The sequence below is a fragment of the Callithrix jacchus genome, chromosome 8 (genome assembly GCF_049354715.1).
Source record: "Callithrix jacchus isolate 240 chromosome 8, calJac240_pri, whole genome shotgun sequence".
In the NCBI taxonomy this organism is placed as follows: domain Eukaryota; kingdom Metazoa; phylum Chordata; class Mammalia; order Primates; family Cebidae; genus Callithrix; species Callithrix jacchus.
Genome location: NC_133509.1, coordinates 31,119,787 through 31,140,197, shown reverse-complemented (window position 1 = coordinate 31,140,197; position 20,411 = coordinate 31,119,787). Strand labels below are relative to the sequence as shown.

The 20,411-nt window shown below is 41.7% G+C and overlaps 1 protein-coding gene across 4 annotated transcripts in view; it reads right to left on the bottom strand.

The window, feature by feature from the left end:
• Nucleotides 1-20,411, bottom strand: part of TUBGCP4 (tubulin gamma complex component 4) — a 46,883-nt gene that overhangs the window by 8,953 nt on the left and 17,519 nt on the right. For all 4 annotated transcript variants that reach the window (XM_009005324.5, XM_009005326.5, XM_002753379.7 and 1 more), the window contains exons 6-12: nucleotides 18,836-18,915; nucleotides 15,398-15,599; nucleotides 12,977-13,142; nucleotides 12,603-12,727; nucleotides 2,797-2,847; nucleotides 2,281-2,386; nucleotides 310-417 (exon numbers count right to left, since the gene is read on the bottom strand). In XM_009005324.5, coding sequence (XP_009003572.1) covers nucleotides 310-417; nucleotides 2,281-2,386; nucleotides 2,797-2,847; nucleotides 12,603-12,727; nucleotides 12,977-13,142; nucleotides 15,398-15,599; nucleotides 18,836-18,915 — 838 coding nt within the window. The remainder of the gene's footprint in view (nucleotides 1-309; nucleotides 418-2,280; nucleotides 2,387-2,796; nucleotides 2,848-12,602; nucleotides 12,728-12,976; nucleotides 13,143-15,397; nucleotides 15,600-18,835; nucleotides 18,916-20,411) is intronic.

The window sequence follows — 20,411 nt, the reverse complement described above, 5'->3', positions numbered from 1 at the left end:
AAGGTTTTCTTGGGAGGTCTTCTAGAAATTCTTTCCTCAGCCTTAAAATCTGGAGGCTGGAAATAAATAAAACAGGGACCATTCCAGCAGCATGACCAAAACCAAAACCCCAACCCCCCTAAAACATGGCCTGGACATCTCACATAGCCTTTCTGGACTTCCCTTTTCTTCTGTATAAAACTATAGTACAGTACTAGCTGATATCTAAGATCCAAAATTATATGGTTTCTATGGCAGGGGCTGGAAGCAGAGATGGGAAAATGGGTATGAGCAGTAGGAACTCTAAGGTGGCAGGAAAGAATGGCAAACCTTTGTGCTCCTTTCCGTGATACTCAATTGTCAAGTGCAACAGAGGGAGAAGGTTGTCATCATCTAGCAATACCTTGTGTGCTGACTGCTGAAAGGCCACATTCACATCTGCAAGAAAGAACACGCGGGCTGACAAGGATGCCTGCCTACGGAACAAGCCCAGACTCTGCAGCTTTCCACTTCCTCCCCAGCATGCCCAACACTAACAGTGGGACACAGTGGACATCTGTTGCATTTGCCTAACATCTATCCATCCTTCTCTTCTTGCTGGTAACAAACTGCCTCCTGATTTTCCTTGGAGAATCATCCCTACTCAGTACAGTTCACATATTTCCAGTGGGTTGGTGCTAGACAACACCCGATTCTAGGGGTAGCCAGGTGATGTAGGCATGATCAAATGGAATGTAATACTCTACTTTGTTATGCTATATTGTTTAGGGATAGTAACACAATCAAGCCAGGCCAATCCAGATGCTCTATTCAGACTCTTAAAAGAGTACAGCTTTGGGCCGGGCACGGTGGCTCAAGCCTGTATTCCCAGCACTTTGAGAGGCCAAGGCAGGTGGATCACGAGGTCAAGAGATCGAAACCATCCTGGTCAACATGGTGAAACCCCGTCTCTATTAAAAATACAAAAAATTAGCTGGGCATGGTGGTGCGTGCCTGTAATCCCAGCTACTCGGGAGGCTGAGGCAGGAGAAATGCCTGAACCCAGAAGGCAGAGGTTGCGGTGAGCCGAGATCGTGCCATTGCACTCCAGCCTGGGTAACAAGAGCAAAACTCCGTCTCAAAAAAAAAAAAAAAAGAGTACAGCTTTTTTCAAGATAAACAGGGGCTTAATAGGATGTAACTTGGCTAGACTTTCTTGCTACCATAAAGAGCAGGCCTGTCTGAGAAGAAAGAGGTGAAAGATGGAAAGAGACCAAGTCCTAAAGGTGCCACACGCGTCACTGGATCAAGTTTTGCCAAAAACCATCACACTGCTGAGCTTTTCAGTTATGAGAAGCAATACATTCTTTCTTTCCTATTGCTTTAAATGAGTATGAACTGGATTTTCTGATATTTGCAACCACAAATACTTATATTTGTACTATTTAAGTACCATGGACATCTATGGTTTTACTGAGCTAGAAAAAAAAAATCAGCTTGAGTGTATGTATTTTCTTCCTCCCATTTTAGTTTTTTCGATCCTTACCCAACTATATTCATGCACTTTGAATGGGAATGGCCATCTTGGTCAAGGGTTGGCCACTTCACTGAACTATGCACAGCCTAGTGTTCTGACCTCTTTGACTGATACAAGGATAGGCATGTGATGTGGGTTGGGCCAATCAAAACATTGAGAATTCCGTAGAATTCTCTAACTTGCAACAAGAGGGACCAGGTTTGGTTCCTTCAGAAGAGGACACCGTGAGGCATGTTCCTGGGAGCTGCTGGTGGTCATGTTTCCAGAAGGTCATCAAAGAGTTTACAAGAGACATATACAAGATATGAACAAGAGACAGGGGGTGGGGGCGGAGAGAGAGAGAGAGAGAGAGAGAGAATGAATATGAATCCAAGTTGTCCCACTGGAGTTTTAGATACAATAGCAAATCAATTTCCCTTTCCTAACTAGGCTAGCTCGGGTGACGTTTCCATCATTTACACTTAAAGAATTCTACTACAACACCACAAGAGGCACTAAGTCCCAATATGCCCCGTGAAGTATATGTGGCTGTAGTCCAATGAGGAAAAAATACCTGGTTTGAAGGTCTGTACCAGCTCTTCTGGGAAGGGTCATGGGCCAAGACACTGTTCTCAATGACCCCAGCATGAAGCCTACCTGCAAAAGGGCCTTCCATCTCGGGAAGCCACTGCTCTGTAACTCACCAGGCTGCTCTTAGTGGAGCAAGCCTTAAAAGGGTCAGCAGCAGCCAAGAAATATCCTGCAATGTCCATCAGTTGATCATTCTCAGGGCCACAGACAATTACCATGCTCAGTTACTGCAGTGGGCGGTGTTTTTAACATGTGTTGAGCTGTGTCAATGAAGGCCTGAAATAGTTCTCCACGTCCCAGAAGGTAAAAGTCTTTAATGATCTGAGGAAAGAATTTTAACTTACAATTCAGTAAAGCAAGGCAGGAGCTCCTCACTGTCCTGAGGAACTACACGTATACAGTAATTTCCAATTTCATCAACTTGAGCCCAAACTACAAAAGGATATAGGCACTGGACATTTCAAAGAGGTATACTTAGTTCTGCAGAGCAGGATGACTGGTGTGTATTTGGCCTTATTTATTCAATAGCAACATAATTATATTATGCCAGAAGAAAGTACACTCCCAAATCTTTGTATGATAGTAGATTTGTAACATTAGGTATAGTTTGCTCACTTGGATAAGAACAAATGAGTCTAGGTATAGGCAACCAGTGCTCTCAGAAAACACCAGGGAATGGGAGTCACTGCCTACCAGCATCATTGTAAGAATTACAACAGCTCAGCCATTACCTTCAGCTGACCCAGTAAATCGGACTCTTCTACCATCAACTTCCAGAGATGCTGTGAAAACAACCACCAAACAGGGACAAATTTCATTACAGTGAGAAGTCCTGCCAAGAATGGTTCCATACAAGTCCAGCAATGTATTAAAAGAATGATATATACCTTGCCCCACATAGAAAAATTTACCCAAAAGGATTATTGTATTATTCCGTTCTTGCACGGTTGTAAAGAAATAACCTGAGACTCGGTAATTATAAAGAAAAAGAGGTTTAGTTGGCTCATAGTTCTGCAGGCTGTACAGGAAGCACAGTGGTTTCTGCTTGGCTTCTAGGGAGGCCTCAGGAAACTTACAATCATGGCAGAAGGCAAAGGCATATCACATGGCAGGAGTAGGAGCAAGAGAGAGCAAGTGGGAGTTGTTTTTTTTTTTTTTAAATTGCTACCTCAAATATTTTACTTGGTATGCTGAAAACATTTAAACCACCAGATCTCACAAGAACTTCCTATCATGAGAATAGTACCAAGGAGAATGGTGCTAAATCATTCATGAAAAACTGTCCCATGATCCAATCACCTCCCACTAAGCCCCACCTTGCCCCATCTCCAACACTGGGGATTACAACTCATGATGTTTTGGCAGGGACATAGATCCAAGTATATCAATCACAGACCTTGGTATAAAACTGAAAACTATAAAATTTCTGGAAGAAAACAGAAGAGAAAAATCTTTGTTACCTTTAGTTAGGCAGAGTTCTCAGACATAACACCAAAAACATGATACATAAAAGGAAAAAAAAAAGGTAAACTGGATTTCCTCAAAATTAACAACTTTTAGGACAAGTCATAAATTGTGAGAAAATATTTGTAAGTCACTTATCTGTTAAAGAACTTAAATCCAGAATATATAAAAGACTTTCAAAATTCAACAATAAGAAAACAAAAACCCAATACAAAATGGGCAAAGAGGCACATGAAAACATGTTCAACCTCATTAGTCATTACAGGCATGCAAATGAAAAGAATGGAGAAGCCACCAAATATCTATCAACAGATGAATGGATCAACACACTGGTATAAACAACAGACTACTACTAAGCAATATAAAGGAATAAACCATTGATAAATACAACATGGGTTTGTCTCAAAATAATTATGCTGAGTAAAAGAAGCCTAGTCTCTTCCTCCAAAAGAGTCCATACTGTATGATTCCATTTTTAGCAACTCAAGAAATTGCAAACAAACCTAGACTGACAGGGAGTAGATGAGATCAGTGGATGCCTGGGGACAGGGAGGGTAGCAAGGGTGGGATGAAAGTACACAGAAAGGTTGCAAATAAAGGATGGAAAAAGACATCAGGTAAATATAATCTGACAGGAAGCTGGATAGTGATCTTAGTAACTAATAAAATAGAATCTAAGTAAAGACTATATTAGGCTGGGTGTGGTGGCTGACACCTGTAATCCCAGCACTTTCAGAGGCCCAGGCAGGCAGATCACCTGAACTAAGAAGTTTGGGATCAGCCTGGGCAACATGGCGAAACCCCATCTCTACTAAAAATATAAAAATTAGCCAGGTGTGGTGGCACACGCCTTTAACTCCAACTACTCAGGAGGCTGAGATAGGAGAATTGCCTTAACCTGGGAGGCGGTTGTTGCAGTGACCCCAGATCATGCCATTGTACTCCAGCCTGGGTGACAGTGAGACTGTCTCAAAAAAAAAAAAATTATATATATGTATCAATTATATAATATATATATATCTCATAGGTGATACAGAGGACATTATGTATAAATAAAAGGAAAAACACAATAAATATATATGCACATGCTTCACATATATCCTAAAAATGTGCAATTAGAACATACACTCAGGCCAGGTGTTTGAGACCAGCCTGAACAATATGGTGAAACCCCGTCTCTACTAGAAATACAAAAAAATAGCTGGGCGTGGTGGCATGCACCTGTAGTCCCAGCTACTCAGGAGGCTGAGGAAGAATAATTGCTTGAACCCAGGAAGCGGAGGCTGCAATGAGCTGAGATCGTGCCACTGCACTCCAGCCTGGGCAATAGAGCGAGACTCTGTCTGAAAAAAAAAAAAAAAGAAAAAAGAACATACACTCAAGACAGAATATACATTCTCCAGACATACGCAGGACAGTTAAAAACAAAAACCAGACCCTGTATTAGTCCATTAAAAACCTGCAACCAATTCCAAAGAAAAAGTGTCATATCGACTATGTTCTCCTTGGTTAAAAAAATCATAAAATTAATTAGGATTATATAGAACATAGAACAATACATGCCAAATATTTGTGAGCCACAGTCAAAATAATATGTAAAGTTTTATATCTATTTCTCAGAAAACACAGTTTAAAAATAAAGAAGTCAAGCCTTTCAACCTGGGAAAGAGTAACTTAAAAAAAATACAAAGGAAGAAAATAAAGAAAAAGGCAGATATCAATGAAATAGAGAATTCAAAAAAAATTATCTATATCTATATCTTTTATTTTATTTTTTGAGATGGAGTCTTGTGCTATTGCCCAGGCTGGAGTGCAGTGGAGCTATCTCAGCTCACTGCAACCTCTGCCACCCAGGTTCAAGAAATTCTCCTGCCTCAGTCTCCCCAGTAGGCACCACCACACCTTGCTAATTTTTGTAGCTTATTTTAGCAGAGACAAGGTTTCACCATGTTGGCCAGGCTGGTCTTGAACTCCTGACCTCAAGTGATCTGCCTGCCTTGGCCCCCCAAAGTGCTGGAATTACAGGCATGAGCCACTGTGTCTGACCCAAAAATATATATTTTTAAAATAAAATTGGCCAGTTGCAGTGGTTCACACCTGCAATCCCAGCACTTTCGGAGGGCCAAGGCCGGCAGATCACCTGAGGTCAGGAGTTCAAGTCCAGCCTGGCCAACATGGTGAAACCCCATCTCCACTAAAATAGAAAAATTAGCTGGCCAAGATGGCAGGTACCTGTAATCCCAGCTATTTGGGAAGCTGAGATGGGAGAATCACTTGAATCCAGGAGAAGGTGGCTGCAATGAACTGAGATCCCGCCACTGCATTCCAGCCTGGGCAACTAAGTGAAACTCTGTCTCACAAAAAATAAAAATAAAATAAATAAAATAAAAAGCCTGGTGGGCACAGTGGCAGACACCTATAGGCCCAGTTACTTGGGAGGCTGAGGCAGAAGCTTCATTTGAGTCTAGGAATTCTGGGCTGTAGCGTGCTACACCAATCATGTGTCCACAATAAATTCGGCATCAATATGGTGACCATGTGGGAGCAGGGGACCACCAGGTTGCCTAAGAATGGGTGAACTGGCCCAGGTCAGAAATGAAGCAGGTCAAAAACGCAGTGCTGGGGTATGGTGACTCACATCTATAATCCCAGCACTTTAGGAGGCTGAGGTGGGATGACTGCTTGAGGCCAAGAGTTCTAGACCAGCCTGGGCAACATACTGAGATTCCATCTCTACAAAAAAATTTTAAAATTAGCGTGGCATGGTGTTTTGCCCTTGCCCTAGCTACTAAGGAGGCTGAGGCAGGAGGATTGCTTTACCTTAAAAGTTCAAGATTACAGTGAGCTATGATCACACCATTGCACTCCAGCCTGGAAGATAGAACAAGATCCAATCTCTGGGGAAAAAAAAGAAAAAAGAAAATGAAAGGCCAGGTGCTGTGGCTCATGCCTATAATCCTTGCACTCTGGCAGGCTGAGGCAGAAGGGAGGATTGCTTGAGCCCAGGAATTTGAGGCTATTGTGAGCAATAATTACACCACTGTACTCTAGCCTGGGTAACAGAGTAAGAAGAGTAAGACCCTGTCTCAAAAAAAAAAAAAAAGAATTAGCTAGGCGTGGTGCACTGTAGTATGCACCCCTAGTCCCAGCTACTTGGGAGGCTCAGATGGGAAAATTGATTGAGGCCGCAGGTCGAGCTGCAGTGATTTGTGATTGCACCACTGCTCTCCAGCCTGGGTGACAGAGCAAGAAGCTGTCGCTAAAAATTTTTTTTAATTAAAGAAAAAGCCAGGCCCAGTGGCTCACACCTGTAATCCCAGCACTTTGAGATGCTGAGGTGGGTGGATCATTTGAGGTCAGGAGTTCGAGACCACCCTGGCCAAAATGTTGAAACCCCAACTCTACTGAAAATACAAAAATTAGCTGGGTGTTGTGGTACATGTCTGTAATCCCAGCTACTCAGGAGGCTGAGATGGGAGAATCCCTTGAACCCAGCAGGTGGAGGCTGCAGTGAGCCAAGATCATGTCACTGCATTCCAGCCTGGGCCACAGTGAGACTCTGTCACAAAAAAAAAAGAAAAAGAAAAAAGAGAGAGACAGAAAAAAAGGTATAAAAACAAAAGCTTGTTCTTTGAAAAGACTAGTAAGACAACAATAAAATTCTAAATAAATAAAACATAAATGACTACAGTCAGATTTTCAAAAAAATGAAATCTAGATGAAATAGGTAAATTCCTAGAAAATACCAAAATTAGTACAAGAAATAATTGTTTTATGTCAATAGGTTTTAAATACACTCAACTAGTTAAGTCTTCCCTCCTAAAATATCTAGCTTAGATTAATTTTCAGGTAAATTCAAACTTTCAGTACCAATTCCTGTCTTATATAAACTGTTCTAAAAAACAGAAAAAGAACAAAACCTACCTAGCCCAGTTTATGAGGATTATAGAATCTCTGGTCCAAAACCACATAAGCAAAATACAGGACAAGAAAGGTATAGTCTTATTTCGTTACTGATATGGTTTGGCTGTGTGGCCACCCAAACCTCATCTTGAATTGTAGCTCCCATAATTCCTACACAGGGAGGGACCTGGTGGGACATAACTGAATCATGGGGGTGGGTCTTTCTCATGTTGTTCTTGAGATAGTGAATAAATCACATGAGATCTCATGATTTTATAAAGGGAAGTTCCCCTACACAAGCTCTCTTGCCTGTTGCTATGTATTACATGACTTTGTTCCTCATTCCCCTTCAGCCATGATTGTGAGGCCTCCCCAGCTATGTGGAACTGTGAGTCCATTAAACCACTTTCCTTTACAAATTACCCAGTCTTGGGTATGTCTTTATTAGCAGCATGAGAACAAACTAATACAACTAGTGAATACAGATGTCACAATCAAGCAGTGTTTATCTCAGAAAGAATCAACATCTCAAAATCTAACCAGAAATTTATCATATAAATAGACCAAAGGAGAAAAAGAACCCAGAGGAAGAAACTGAACCTTAATTGATACAGAAAGATAAAATTCAACATCTGCTTATGATAAAAATTGGACTGGGTATGGTGGCTCACAGAAGAAACTGAAACTCCTGAGCCAAGGAGTTCAAGATCAGCCTGGGTAACATAGCAAGACCCCATCTCAAAAAATTAAAATTGAAGCAAAGTTATCTAATTTGCAGATGGTATGATCATCTACTTAGAACAACTGATAGAATCAGACTATTAGAATATAAAAGAGTTCAACAAGTTGCAAGGTGTAAGATTAACCTACAAAAAGTAATACCACTATTTCTCTATCTAAGCAGTAAAAACTAAAGACATAATTAAAATAAGAACTATTAAGTACCTAAGAAATTTAAACGTTTTTGTTGAAGTACTAAAATACATACAGAAAAGAACAAGTCATAAGTTCACAGCTTGAACATTTTTACAAATTGAATACCTGTACTGCCAGCACCCAGATCAAGAAGTGGAACAAACCAAGTGTTACCAGCACCCTAAAAGCCCCACTCATGCCCCTTCCTTTGACTTAAAGGCAAATACAGTCCTAACATCAAGCACCAGATTCACTTTGCCTGTTTTTGAACTTTACAGAAATAGATTCACATAGTATATATACTTTAAAGAAAAAACATTTTTAAAGGAGAGAAAGTCCCAAAAGGGATAAGTATAACACATATTTACAAAACACTCCCCACTTTTCCTTCTGGGCACACAATTTATTTTCATTACTGTGGGCTGTTATTGTTCCAGTAACGCCTTCCAAAGTCTACTAGCTACAATTCTAAGAAACTTAAAAGAGTTTGCTTCAGTTTGCTTACCATTTTTACAAACTGGAAATATAATTCCTAACAAACTTTCACAAGAAAAAAACAATTTTTCCTATTGTCTTTAATTCACTACGATTCTACTTTCCTCCATTAATTATATTTTCCAAAGATTTATAACAAAATGATAAAACAACAGAAATAGATTTTTAAAGATGAAAGGAATTGATACCTACCCCTTGAGACTAAACCTGCCTTGGCCTTTAGACGGGGGTGAGGCAATGTCTTAAAATTTTAAAAGGACAGAAACATGGGTCGTTTAGATATTTACTTGCCCGCAAAGAATCAAGTCAGATGATACTTCACAGCCATTTTAAGATCAAACACTCTGTGTCTACATCATAGCTCTATCTCTGAGGATCACGAGTTTTTGAGACAGTGACTAGAAAGGGAAACTGTATTTATAATACATTCCTGTGCTTCCAACCCATGGAGATTTGCTCTTAGCAGTTCCAAACACTGACATAAGTGCACTGCTTTTTAGTCCTGTCTATGTTTCAAAATCTCTAATAGAGGTTTGTCTTTAGTGGGTGGACTGGCTTGTTTAATTAGAAGTACCTGCCGGGTGTAGTGGCTCACCCTGTAATCTCAGCACTTTGAGAGGCCGAGGCAGAAGGATCACTTGAGCCCAAAAGTTCAAGACCAGCCTGGCCAATAGAGTGAACCCCCCATCTCTATTAAAATACAAAAAAGTTTGCCAGGAAGGCTGGCGCAGGCCTGTTGTCCCAGCTACTCAAAAGGCTGAGGCGCATGAATTACTTCAACCCGGGAGGCAGAGGTTGACTCCAGCCTGGATGAAAGGAAAGGGAAAGGGGAAGGGCAAGGGGAGAGAAAGTGGAAGGGAAAGAGAACAGAAAGGGAAGGAGAAGGTTAAGAGGAAGGAGAAAGGGAAGGTGAAGAGGAAGAGATGAGGAAGGGATGGGGACAGGGACAGGAATGGGAAAGGGAAGGGGAAGGGAAGGGGAAAGGGAAGGGGAAGGGAAGGGAAGGGGAAGATGAAGATGAAGGAGAAGGGAAGAAGGAAAAGATGAAGGGGAAGGAGAACAGGAAGGATTGGGAAGGGAACAAGAATGGGAGGGGAAGGGGAAGGAAAGGGGAAGGAAAAGGAAGGGGAAGAGAAAGGTGAAAGACAGGGGAAGGTGAAGGGGAGGAGAAGTGAAGGAGAAGTGGAAGGGAAAGGGAAGGGGAAGGGGAAGGTGAAGGAAAAGGTGAAGTTGAAGGAAAGGTGAATAAGAAGGGGAAGGTGAAGGAAAGGGGAAGGTAAAGGGGAAGGGAAGGAGAAGGGGAAGGGAAAAAGAGGAAGAGAAAAAGGGGAAGGGAAGGGGAAGGTGAAGGGAAGTGAAAGGCAGAGGTGAAGGGAAAGGGAAGATGAAGGTGAAGTAAGGGGAAGAGGAAGGGGAAAGGGGAAGGGAAGGGGAAGGTGAGGGGAAGGGGTAAAGGAAGAGGAAGGAGAAGGTAAAAGTGAATGAGAGGGGAAGGTAAAGGTGAAAGGAAGGGGAACAAGAAGGGGAAGGGTGGGGGAAAAGGGAAGGGGAAGGAAAGGGGAGAGAAAGGTGAAGGGAAGGTAAAGGGAAGGTGAAGGGAAAGGAAAGGTGAAGGTGAAGGAAAGGGGAAGGTGAAGGAAAGGGGAAGGGAAAGTGCTGGAAAGGGAAAGGTGAAGGTGAAGGGAAGGGGAAGGAAAGCAAAGAGAAAGGGAAGGGAAGGGGAAGGAGAACGAAAGGGGAAGGGGAAGGTGACAGTGAAGGAAAGGGGAGCGGGAAGAAGGGAAGGGGAAGGTAAAGAGGAAGGGGAAGGGGTATGTAAAGGAGAGGGGTGGGGAAGGGAAGAAGGGGAAGGGGAGGAGAAGGGGAAGAGAAACAGAAGGGGAGGGGAAGGAGTATGGGAAGGGGAGGGTGGGGAAGGGGAAACTGAGGAGAAAGAGGAAGGGGAGGGAAAAGGTAGGGGAAGGAGAGGGGAAGGGGAAGGGAACGGGAGGGGAGGGGAAGGAGAGGGGAAGAAGTGAAGGGGAAGCGGAAAGCGGAGGAGGAGGAGAAGGGAAGGGGAAAGGAAAGGGGAGAGGGAGGAGAAGGGGGAGGTGAAGGGAAGGGGAAGGAACAGGGGAAGGGAAAAGGCAGGGAAGGGAAAGAGAGGAGAAGGGGAAGGGCAAGAGGAGGGGAAGAGGAGGGGAAAGGGAAGGAGCAGGGGAAGGAAAGGGAAGTAGAAGGGAAGGGGAGGGAAACAGGAAAGCAAGGGGAAGAGAAAGGGAAGGAAGGGGAAGCAGAACGGGGGAGAGGAAGGGGGAGGGGAAGAGGGGAGGGGGAGGGGGAGACACGGAGACGGAGACGGAGACGGAGACACAGAAAGGGATCTGCCTGCCTCAGCCCCCAAAATGCTGGGATTACAGGTGTGAACCACTACACCTGGCCCACATGAGGAAATTTTAAAACATGCACTTGCACCAAGTTCTTAGTTCCAGGGCTTCTGATTCGTAGGTCAGGAGAGGGTAGGTTCTTATACAGTTTAGTATGGCTTTATAACTTGTACTTTTATTTATGTACATAATCATCTTATGAATCCCTCCCCTCTCCTCCCCTCCCCTTCCCTTTCCTTCCTGGGAGGCAGAGATTGTAGTGTGCAGAGATCACGCCACTGCACTCCAACCTGAGTAACAGAGTGAGACCCCATAAAGAAAATAAATAAATAATAAAATTTTCTCATGCAATTCTATGCTTAGCCAACACTGAAAGCCATGAATACAGCTAACAACACAGCTGCCTAATGTCTCATTTCAGGTTATCACATATCCATGAGACAACGGTTAATATAAGCCACAGAACATATATGCTCATTGAAAAATTACTGGTCACAATTGAAGTTGGTGGCACCAGCACAATTCAAAATGAACACTGTGCTCCAGGAGTTGGAGGCCTGGCACTGACCTCACTATGGCTACTTACTGTGCCACACCAGACAAGTCAGCTGGCTGAGTAGTTGTTTCATTTATAAGAATGAGAAAATAATATTTGTTCTGCTTTCCTCTTGATTATTATCTATATAAATGAAAGTACAAGTTATAAAGCCATATTAAACTATAAGAAAGACACTACATTTCATTGGAATTAGTTGATTCCTTAGAGTTACTGCAAATGATAGAGACAGATCCAAATGCTGATTTTCAGAATCGAAACCAAGACCCCCCCTTATTCAACTAACCAACTAACTAAAAACCACCTGTCTTTTAGTTAGATGAGAAAAGAGGAAGGCAGTTCTGCCTCTGTTACTGAAAACAAAGTCTTTTCTTTTCTATTTTCTACCTTCAACTCCCTCCAACAGTTCTTTCCAAGCTTGGCTCTTACCACATCAAGAAAAAAACAAAAGTCAAGTAACTCAATTTCCTTTCTTTTTTTTTTTTTGAGACAGAGTTTGGCTCTGTTGTCCAGGCAGGAGTGCAATGCTGTGATCTCAGCTCACTGCAACCTCCACCTCCCAGGTTCAGGTGATTCTCCTGCCTCAGCCTACTCAGTAGCTGGGGCTATAGATGCAAGCCACCACATCTGACTAATTTTATGTTTTTAGTAGAGATGGGCTTTCACCACACTGGCCAGGCTGATCTTGAACTCCTAACCTCAGGTGATCCACCTGCCTTGGCCTCCCAAAGTGTTGGGATTACAGGAGTGAGATACTGCACCCAGCCAAATAACTCAATTTCTAGGGAGCTAGTCCATTTTCTCCCTTAAAAAAAAAAAAAAAAGATGAAATGCAAACCTCAGCCACGGTGCTGCGAATGCGATCCACCACCTGTTCAAAGTCCACCAAGCTGAAGAGCGGCTGCTGCTTGAGACGATGCAGCTCTGCAGCAAAAGTGTCCTCCTGGTTTTTCAAAATGGATCCTGCAAAATAGGAAGGCACCGTCAAAAGAAGACAGAGAGCACCCAGGACAGGCAGGGTTTTCTGGAGAGGGCTAATCTCGGTGGGGCAGCAACTTCACCTGATTCTTAGACAAACATCATGATTCTGCTACAATCTCAGGACAGGAATATTACCAGCCACTTGCTCTGACCAGGCATACTGTGGGGCCACATAGTATTAAGGCAGAAGAACGTGTGAGGATGTGGTACATTGGACAAGGAGCTTTCTACCTTTTCTAGTCAAGTTCACATTCTGATTCTCAAACATCTGGACAGATTCTCCAACAAACAGGATTTTTTCAGCAACCCTCACTGGAATGTAGGATGGCAAAATCTCCACTCTCAGGGAAAACTGCTTCAGAGATGGTGCCAGCATGTTCTCTTCCTCTATCAGGCGCTAATCAAGGAAAGAGTACACATTGAGATGCAGTATGAAACAAGAATAAAAAAAAAGAAAGAAAATATCTAGGTGCTCTCCCAACCCATCATTTAAAGTAAAGATGCAGGGACTTAAAATCTGGTGTTGTTCTCAAATCACCAGTTTTGGATAGATGTATTTCATCTTCAGGCAGCAGAGTGACATGGTGGAAATAAGAGTGGCTTTTTAAATACTGGGGTTTGGGCCCTTATGCTACCTTTACTATTGCATAAAAACTTGCACAGTTGATCACCTTCCTTACTTATACAATGAAAGAGGTGGTCTTTTTTGTTTTCCAGGTCTTGCCTCTACGTCTGCTCTGCTGGTATGCCTCAGGGCACTGTCCCAGACTGTCTTTTACTCTCATCCTACACTTCTTATACCATCGCATCATCTTCTGTGACTGTTCAGTATAACAGAGAGTTTTAAAGTTTAGGTTACAGATCTCTCTCCAATCATAAAAGCTATGAACCTTCCAGACAAATGTACAGAAATACAACATTTCATGAACCTCCGCCACCCATGGGCCCCATATTAAAAACCTCTGAGCTCCATGCTGATGACTCCATGTATAGATTTAGAGCAAGCTGGAGTGCTCTCATGAGCCTCAGGCTCAGCCCACTGAACATTTCCCACAAGTTCCTCAAACTCAACATGCCCCCAAATTAGACCCATCTTCTTCCCCACATACCAGGAGTATCCACCCTTATCATCACTACTTGCCTGCTGCTGAAGGCAGAAACCTGGGTATAATCAATGATTCTTCCCTCTTGACTGATTTCCAAACACTCACTAGGCCTATTGATTCCACCCTCTAAGCATCTCTCACACCTCTTTATTCTTAATTTAGTGTTACCATCTTTCGTTTAGGGCACTATTATTTTCACCTACATCTCCCTAGCACTCTCTTAACTGTTCGACCTACCTCTAATCTTGATTTTTAAAAAATGATTCCCCATACAGCATCCAGAGCGATTTATCATGAAGTCTGGCTGTCGTACCCACTTGGTTAAAATTCAGTAGCCCCCAACTCTTCAGATTCAAGTACAAATTCATTTCCACTGTTTACATGTACCTTTGTGATCTTGCCTCTGCTTAACTCAAGTTTCATCAAGTTGGACCAATTTAACAGTTTCAAAGGCCACCTCTCCCTCATACCATCTCTTGTAACATTTTATGTCAGCCTTTATTTGACCATTTCAATTGAATTACTAGTTTCCCCAAATGAACCATGTCCTTAATGGTCCCTGTACCTTTACCCACATTATTCCTTCTGCCTGGATATTTCTTGACCTCTTCTCCCAAACTCTTTGCAATTTAGACATAACTTCCACTGAAAAGCCTTCTCTAGTTACTCCAAGATCGTACCCCATGACTATGTTCCAAGAATGCCCATATTTAGTCTTTTCAGAGCACTTAGAATAATATAACTGTTTACTTTTCTATATCTCTTTCCTTAAACTAAGCTCCTTACAGACAGAGACTACTACTACAGTTGTAGCACCTAGAACAATGCCTGGCACATAACAGGCATTCAATGAAATATTGCCACAGAATAAATGAATGGATGGATAGATGGATGAATATGGACAATGTAGGATTTTGAGGAGTCTAATCAAAACAGCAAACAGGCTGGGCGTGGTGGCTCACACCTGTAATCCCTGCACTTTGGGAGGGCGAGGCAGTTGGATCATCTGAGGTCAGGAGTTCGAGACCAGCCTGGCCAACATGACAAAACCCTGTCTCTACTAAAAATATGAAAATTAGCCGGGTTTGGTGGCGTGCGCCTTTAGCCCCAGCTACTCGAGAGGCTGAGGCAGGAGAATTGCTTGAACCTGGGAGGTGGCGGTTGCAGTGAGCCAAGACTGTGCCATTGCACTCCAGCCTGGGCAACAGAGAAGACTCCCTCCCTCTCAAGTGCAAACAAACAAACAAAATGACAAAACTTCAAACTGTATTTAAAATCTAAAATGTAGCTAGCTACTCCTTTAGGGGTAAGACTTATAATCTCTCAAATGCATATATTGGGAAAGGGGGAAACAAAAATAAACCTCGGAAACATATTTTCTATTTCATAGTCTCACACTAGTTAAGATAAAGCCAAAAGTTTACATCCAAAGAACTGATGGAAGGTGCTCAGCTTGAGCTGAGAAGGGATCACCAGAAGATCATTATGGCTGCGCACTTTTCTGACTCCTGGCAGGAGGGTGCTAGGCTGCTTTCTGGGCTCTCACCAAGTCCTGGAGTTCTCTCAGTTGTTTTCCTGTCAGTCCCCCAATGCCCAGATCCTCCTCGTCCTCTTCTGGCTGGGCACTGACATTACCAGAAGATGGACCCTGTTTGATAAAGAATTCTTCATGCTGGTCCAAGAGGAGTCCATGAAGCATCCAGGCTGAGAGCTGTTTATACATGACCCCATGACAAACGGCCAGGATTCTGAGCAGAGTGGAAAGTAAAAGGCTTAGAAATCTACTTAGAGAATACTAAACCCCATAAATGCCACAGAAGTCATGCTTTAAATTGTCAGAGGATAAACAGAGGCCTGGGAGTTTAATGAGTCATAAGGGAAATAACCAATTAAGTTAAAAATAATTGTGCTATTTTAATTTAAATGTGGGTGAACTAAGTCACTGAATTTCCGTATTTGCAGCCTACATAATGAAATCTAAAATGTTCCGTATACATGCTGATATTACTTTAGGGAAGAAATTCTTTTCCTTCTTTTATGTAATTTTCAAAACTGATGAGTCCTAAATATGTACAACTGTTTCACAGCAATAAAAAATAAAAATAATTAAAAAATTTAAAAAGGGACTTAATGGAGTCTCTTTTTGGCTAACAGTATTAAATTTGTTTTATTTTTGTTGAAGTCACATAGGGAGAGAAGATTCAATTATGTGAGTGCCAGGCATACATGAAAAACTATTATCTAGCAAAATCCAGAAACTAAAACAAAACGCAGAATGGTTGTTGGGGAATAGGATATTCAGATGGTCTCAAAGGATCACCCACCAGATAGCATATTAATTAAAAAGGGGGAAATGGACCTCTACAGTGGAGCAGCACCTAAGCCAAGTGATCCATCTTCACAACATCAGTAATGGGATGAACTTACTTTCTGTGTCTTCTAATATGATGTAATGGGAAATAACGTCACCTATGTAGTATTCTTGCCAAAAATGTTTAATCTGAATCTAATCATAGGGAAATAAATAAATAAAGATTGTAAAACATTATACAGGACAGCTGGTCAGAACTCTTAAAATGTCAGCCTCATCAAAAACAGCAAGAACAACAAAAGGCAAGGTGGATGGTTCTAAATTAAAGAAGACTAAAAAGACATGAGAACCAGTGCAGTATGAACACTGATTGGATCCTGGATTGCAAAAACAGAACAGCTATCAAGAAATTTTGGGGGACAAATAGAAAAATTTAGATACAGTATTACTGAATTAATGTTAACTTTCTCGAATGTGATATGGAATTGACATTATGTAAGATAATCCCTTCTTCTTTTCTTTCTTTTTTCTTCCTTTTATTTTGAGACAAGGTCTTACTCTGCCACCCAGGCTAGAGTGCAGTACCACAATCATGGCTCACTGCAGTTTTGATCTCCTGGACTCACACTATCCACCCATCTCAGCCTCCTAAGTAACTTGTACCACAGGTGCATGTACCATGCCTAATTTTTTGGTATTTGTAGAGATGGGGTCCCATTATGTTGCCTGGGCTGGTCTCCTAGGCTGAAGCTATCCACCCACCTTGGCTTCTCAAAGCACTAGGAATACAGGTGTGTGCCACCATGCTCAGCCAAGAATGCCTTTTTTCTAAAGTCATACAAGTTGAAGTATTTAGGGGTTAAGTGTTAGGATATCTGTGACTAGTTTCAAATGATGTGGCAAAAAAAAAAATTGTGGTTTGTGTATGTATATTTCACATATACATAGAGAAGTAGAAAGAAAGACATCGAATGTGGCAAATGTTAACAAATGGTGAAACTAAAGGATATACTAGTGTTTTTTTTTTTTTTATTTTTGAGACAGGATCTCATTCTGTTATCCAGGCTGGAGTACAGTTGCAAGATCTCAGCTTACTGCAGCATCAACATCCTGGCCTAAAGCGATCCTTCTGCCTCAGCTTCCCGTAGCTGGGACTACAGGCAGGCACCACACCTGGCTATTTTTTTTTTATTTTTAGTACAGACAGAGTCTTGCTATGTTGCCTAGGCTGGACTTGAACTCCTGGGCTCAAGTGATCCCCATGCCTCAGCTTCCCAAAATGCTGGGGTTATAAGTGTGAGCCACTAAGCCTGAGCTACAAGTGTTTTATTACACAATTCTTTCAACTTTTTTATAGGTTTAAAATTTTTCAAAATAAAAAGTTGGGGAGAAAAAGAAATTACAAGAGCTTGAGCTTGTTATTTGTAGTATGCCAACTGAATGGAATCTCTCTTTAAAAAGATCAAATGTGAAGCTATTTACATTTATGCATTTCTGAGTATGTGGTCTGTAAAGTCTGATCCCTGCAAACACAGAACAAATATGTATATATAACATCATCTACATAAGATTTTGTATTCTATACATAAACATATAATAGAGAATTAAGTCCCTAAGGCATGTTCTAGGAAGTTTCCCACTTTAATAAGAATTTATTCATGCAGTGGTCAGAGTGGAGATTAAGTGGCCTGGCCAGGTGCAGTGGCTCACACCTGCAATCCTAACACATTGGGAGGCCAAGGTGGGAGGATCGCTTGAACCCAGGAGTTCAAGACCAGCCTGGGAAACATAGCCAGACCTCATCTCTACAAAAAATTAAAATTTAAAAAAAGAAAAAACAAAGAGTTGTGAGTGGCCTCATGGACCATCTATTATAATTTTTCAATGAATGTCACACTTTTTTAAAATAAGGAAAATGGAGAAATGGAAAGATCAAACATGCAGTCTTTGATCATAGTCTACATATATTTTTATTTGGTTGTAATCACAAGAAAAATACAGTTTTGTATCATTCGTCAGTACATATTTATATAAAATATTTTACGTGTTATAGTACCTATACTTTTAATGGCTTTATAGTCTAGCAAGTGAATATATCTTCATTTAAATTTTCTTCTAGTGTTGGTTATTTTATAATTTTCTGATTAGTAGACAACATTGCAATCAACATGTTTGTGCATATAGTTATTTTCTTCTATTAAATAATTTTGTTAGGATAAAATTCCTACAGGTGGCATTATGGGACTGTAAAGCATGAACATTTTTAAGGACCTTCAATATGAAAATACCAGATACTCAAATACATGTTTAGACATAGCAAGCAACACCTGGCACATGTAATGGAATTCCTGCAAGGATAACAGAGTCTAAACATTTAAAAAGGTTGCCTCACCTAAAATGCAATAAAAAATTAAAAAAAAAAAAAAGGTTGCCTCAAGGTCATCCAGGCAGCTAAATCCTGGCTTTGACACTCAACACGCTATAGTCCTTATTGCAATGTCTGAGCCATCATAAGAGTTACATAGGCTCCTCTCTGCTCATGGGGCTTTTTCTTTTCTGGTCATAACCTTCCCAAGAGGGAAACCTGAAATGACCTGAAAATAAAACATGTGAGAAGTCAAATAACTTGACCACCCCCCTCCATCATCAATTCCCAGTTAAGCCATGACTTACTTTTCCAGAGCACTTCGAACAGGAGGCAACCCCCCACAGCTGTGTTTGTAGACCGTTTCCAGGATTTGACAACCATGAATCTGTGGAACATACAGCCTTGTCAAACTGGATTTCTTTCTAATAGTCCATGCAAGACAAATTCATATTCCATATTCAACCAAGAGGGCCCAATCTAGGAGAGACTGAGGATAAACTTTCTCCTAAGATTCACACATAGTGGTTCTCAAAGAGGGACCTCTCCCATCAGCAGCAGTATCACCTGGGGACTTATTAGCTATGCAAACTCTTGGTTAGAGCCCAGCACTCAAGTGTTTTTACAAGCCCTCCAGGTCATTCTAATGCAAAGTGTGAGAACCACCACACTGAAAGAAACCAGAATCATTTAAGAGTTGTAACACCAAAGCCAAGGAAAGCTCTTTATTTCAAGGTAAGGCCTAATGCACCTACTTCTAAGGTATATACTTTTTCAAAAATCCTCTGCCTCTAGGTTCTTCAGGCTTTTATTTTTACCACTTTGAGGTATAATTTACCACGAAATTCACCTGTTTTAATACTAATCAATAATTTTTTATAAATTTCAAACACGGTGCAACCATTACCACAACCCAGTTTTATAACATTCCCATTACTCCACAATGCCCCTTTGGACCTGTTTGCAATCAATATCAATTCTTACCTTCAGCCTAGACTCTTGACCGCCTGATTTTTGCTTTTTGTTTTTTTTTTTTTTGAGACGGAATTTCGCTGTTGTTACCCAGGCTGGAGTGCAATGGCGCGAACTCGGCTCACCGCAACCTCCGCCTCCTGGGTTCAGGCAATTCTCCTGCCTCAGCCTCCTGAGTAGCTGGGATTACAGGCAAACATCACCATGCCCAGCTAATTTTTTGTATTTTCAGTAGAGACAGGCTTTCACCATGTTGACCAGGATGGTCTCGATCTCTTGACCTTGTGATCCACCCACCTCGGCCTCCCAAAGTGCTGGGATTACAGGCTTGAGCCACCGCGCCCGGCCTTGACCGCCTGATTTTTAAAAACTCTGTAGAGCCTTGGTATACTAGTTTCTCTACCACCATCCTGGCAGGAAGATTCACTCATCTGCAATCCCCCTATTTTCCACTCTCCTTCCTGTAGCGGGTTGGCTCTAGGCCAACTGAGACATGCAGCTAGGCCTGGCTCCCTTATGCTGTCCTTGCTAACTCTACTTGCCTAGAAGATCCTATTTTATTTTGGGAGATAGTTTAATCTAGTGATTAACAGCACACTGTTTGGAGTCAGATAGAGCTGGGATATAAACCCATTTACTACTATCTATGTGACCCTGAACACACCCCTTAACCTACTTAGCCCTTTAGAGGATTGCGTGTGATAATGTATTTGAAGCACTCAGCACAGTGTCTAGTACACAGAAAGTGCATAGTAAAAGCCGAATGTTGTTATTTGATCAGGGCAATCAGCTTTGAAGGGCCAATGAGCACCCACTACTGGCCTTGCTGGCACAGCATGAATGTAGCAGAGCACTTGTTTCCTACACTTACACAGTAAAAAATGATATAGCAATGTGGCAGATTAACTGGGT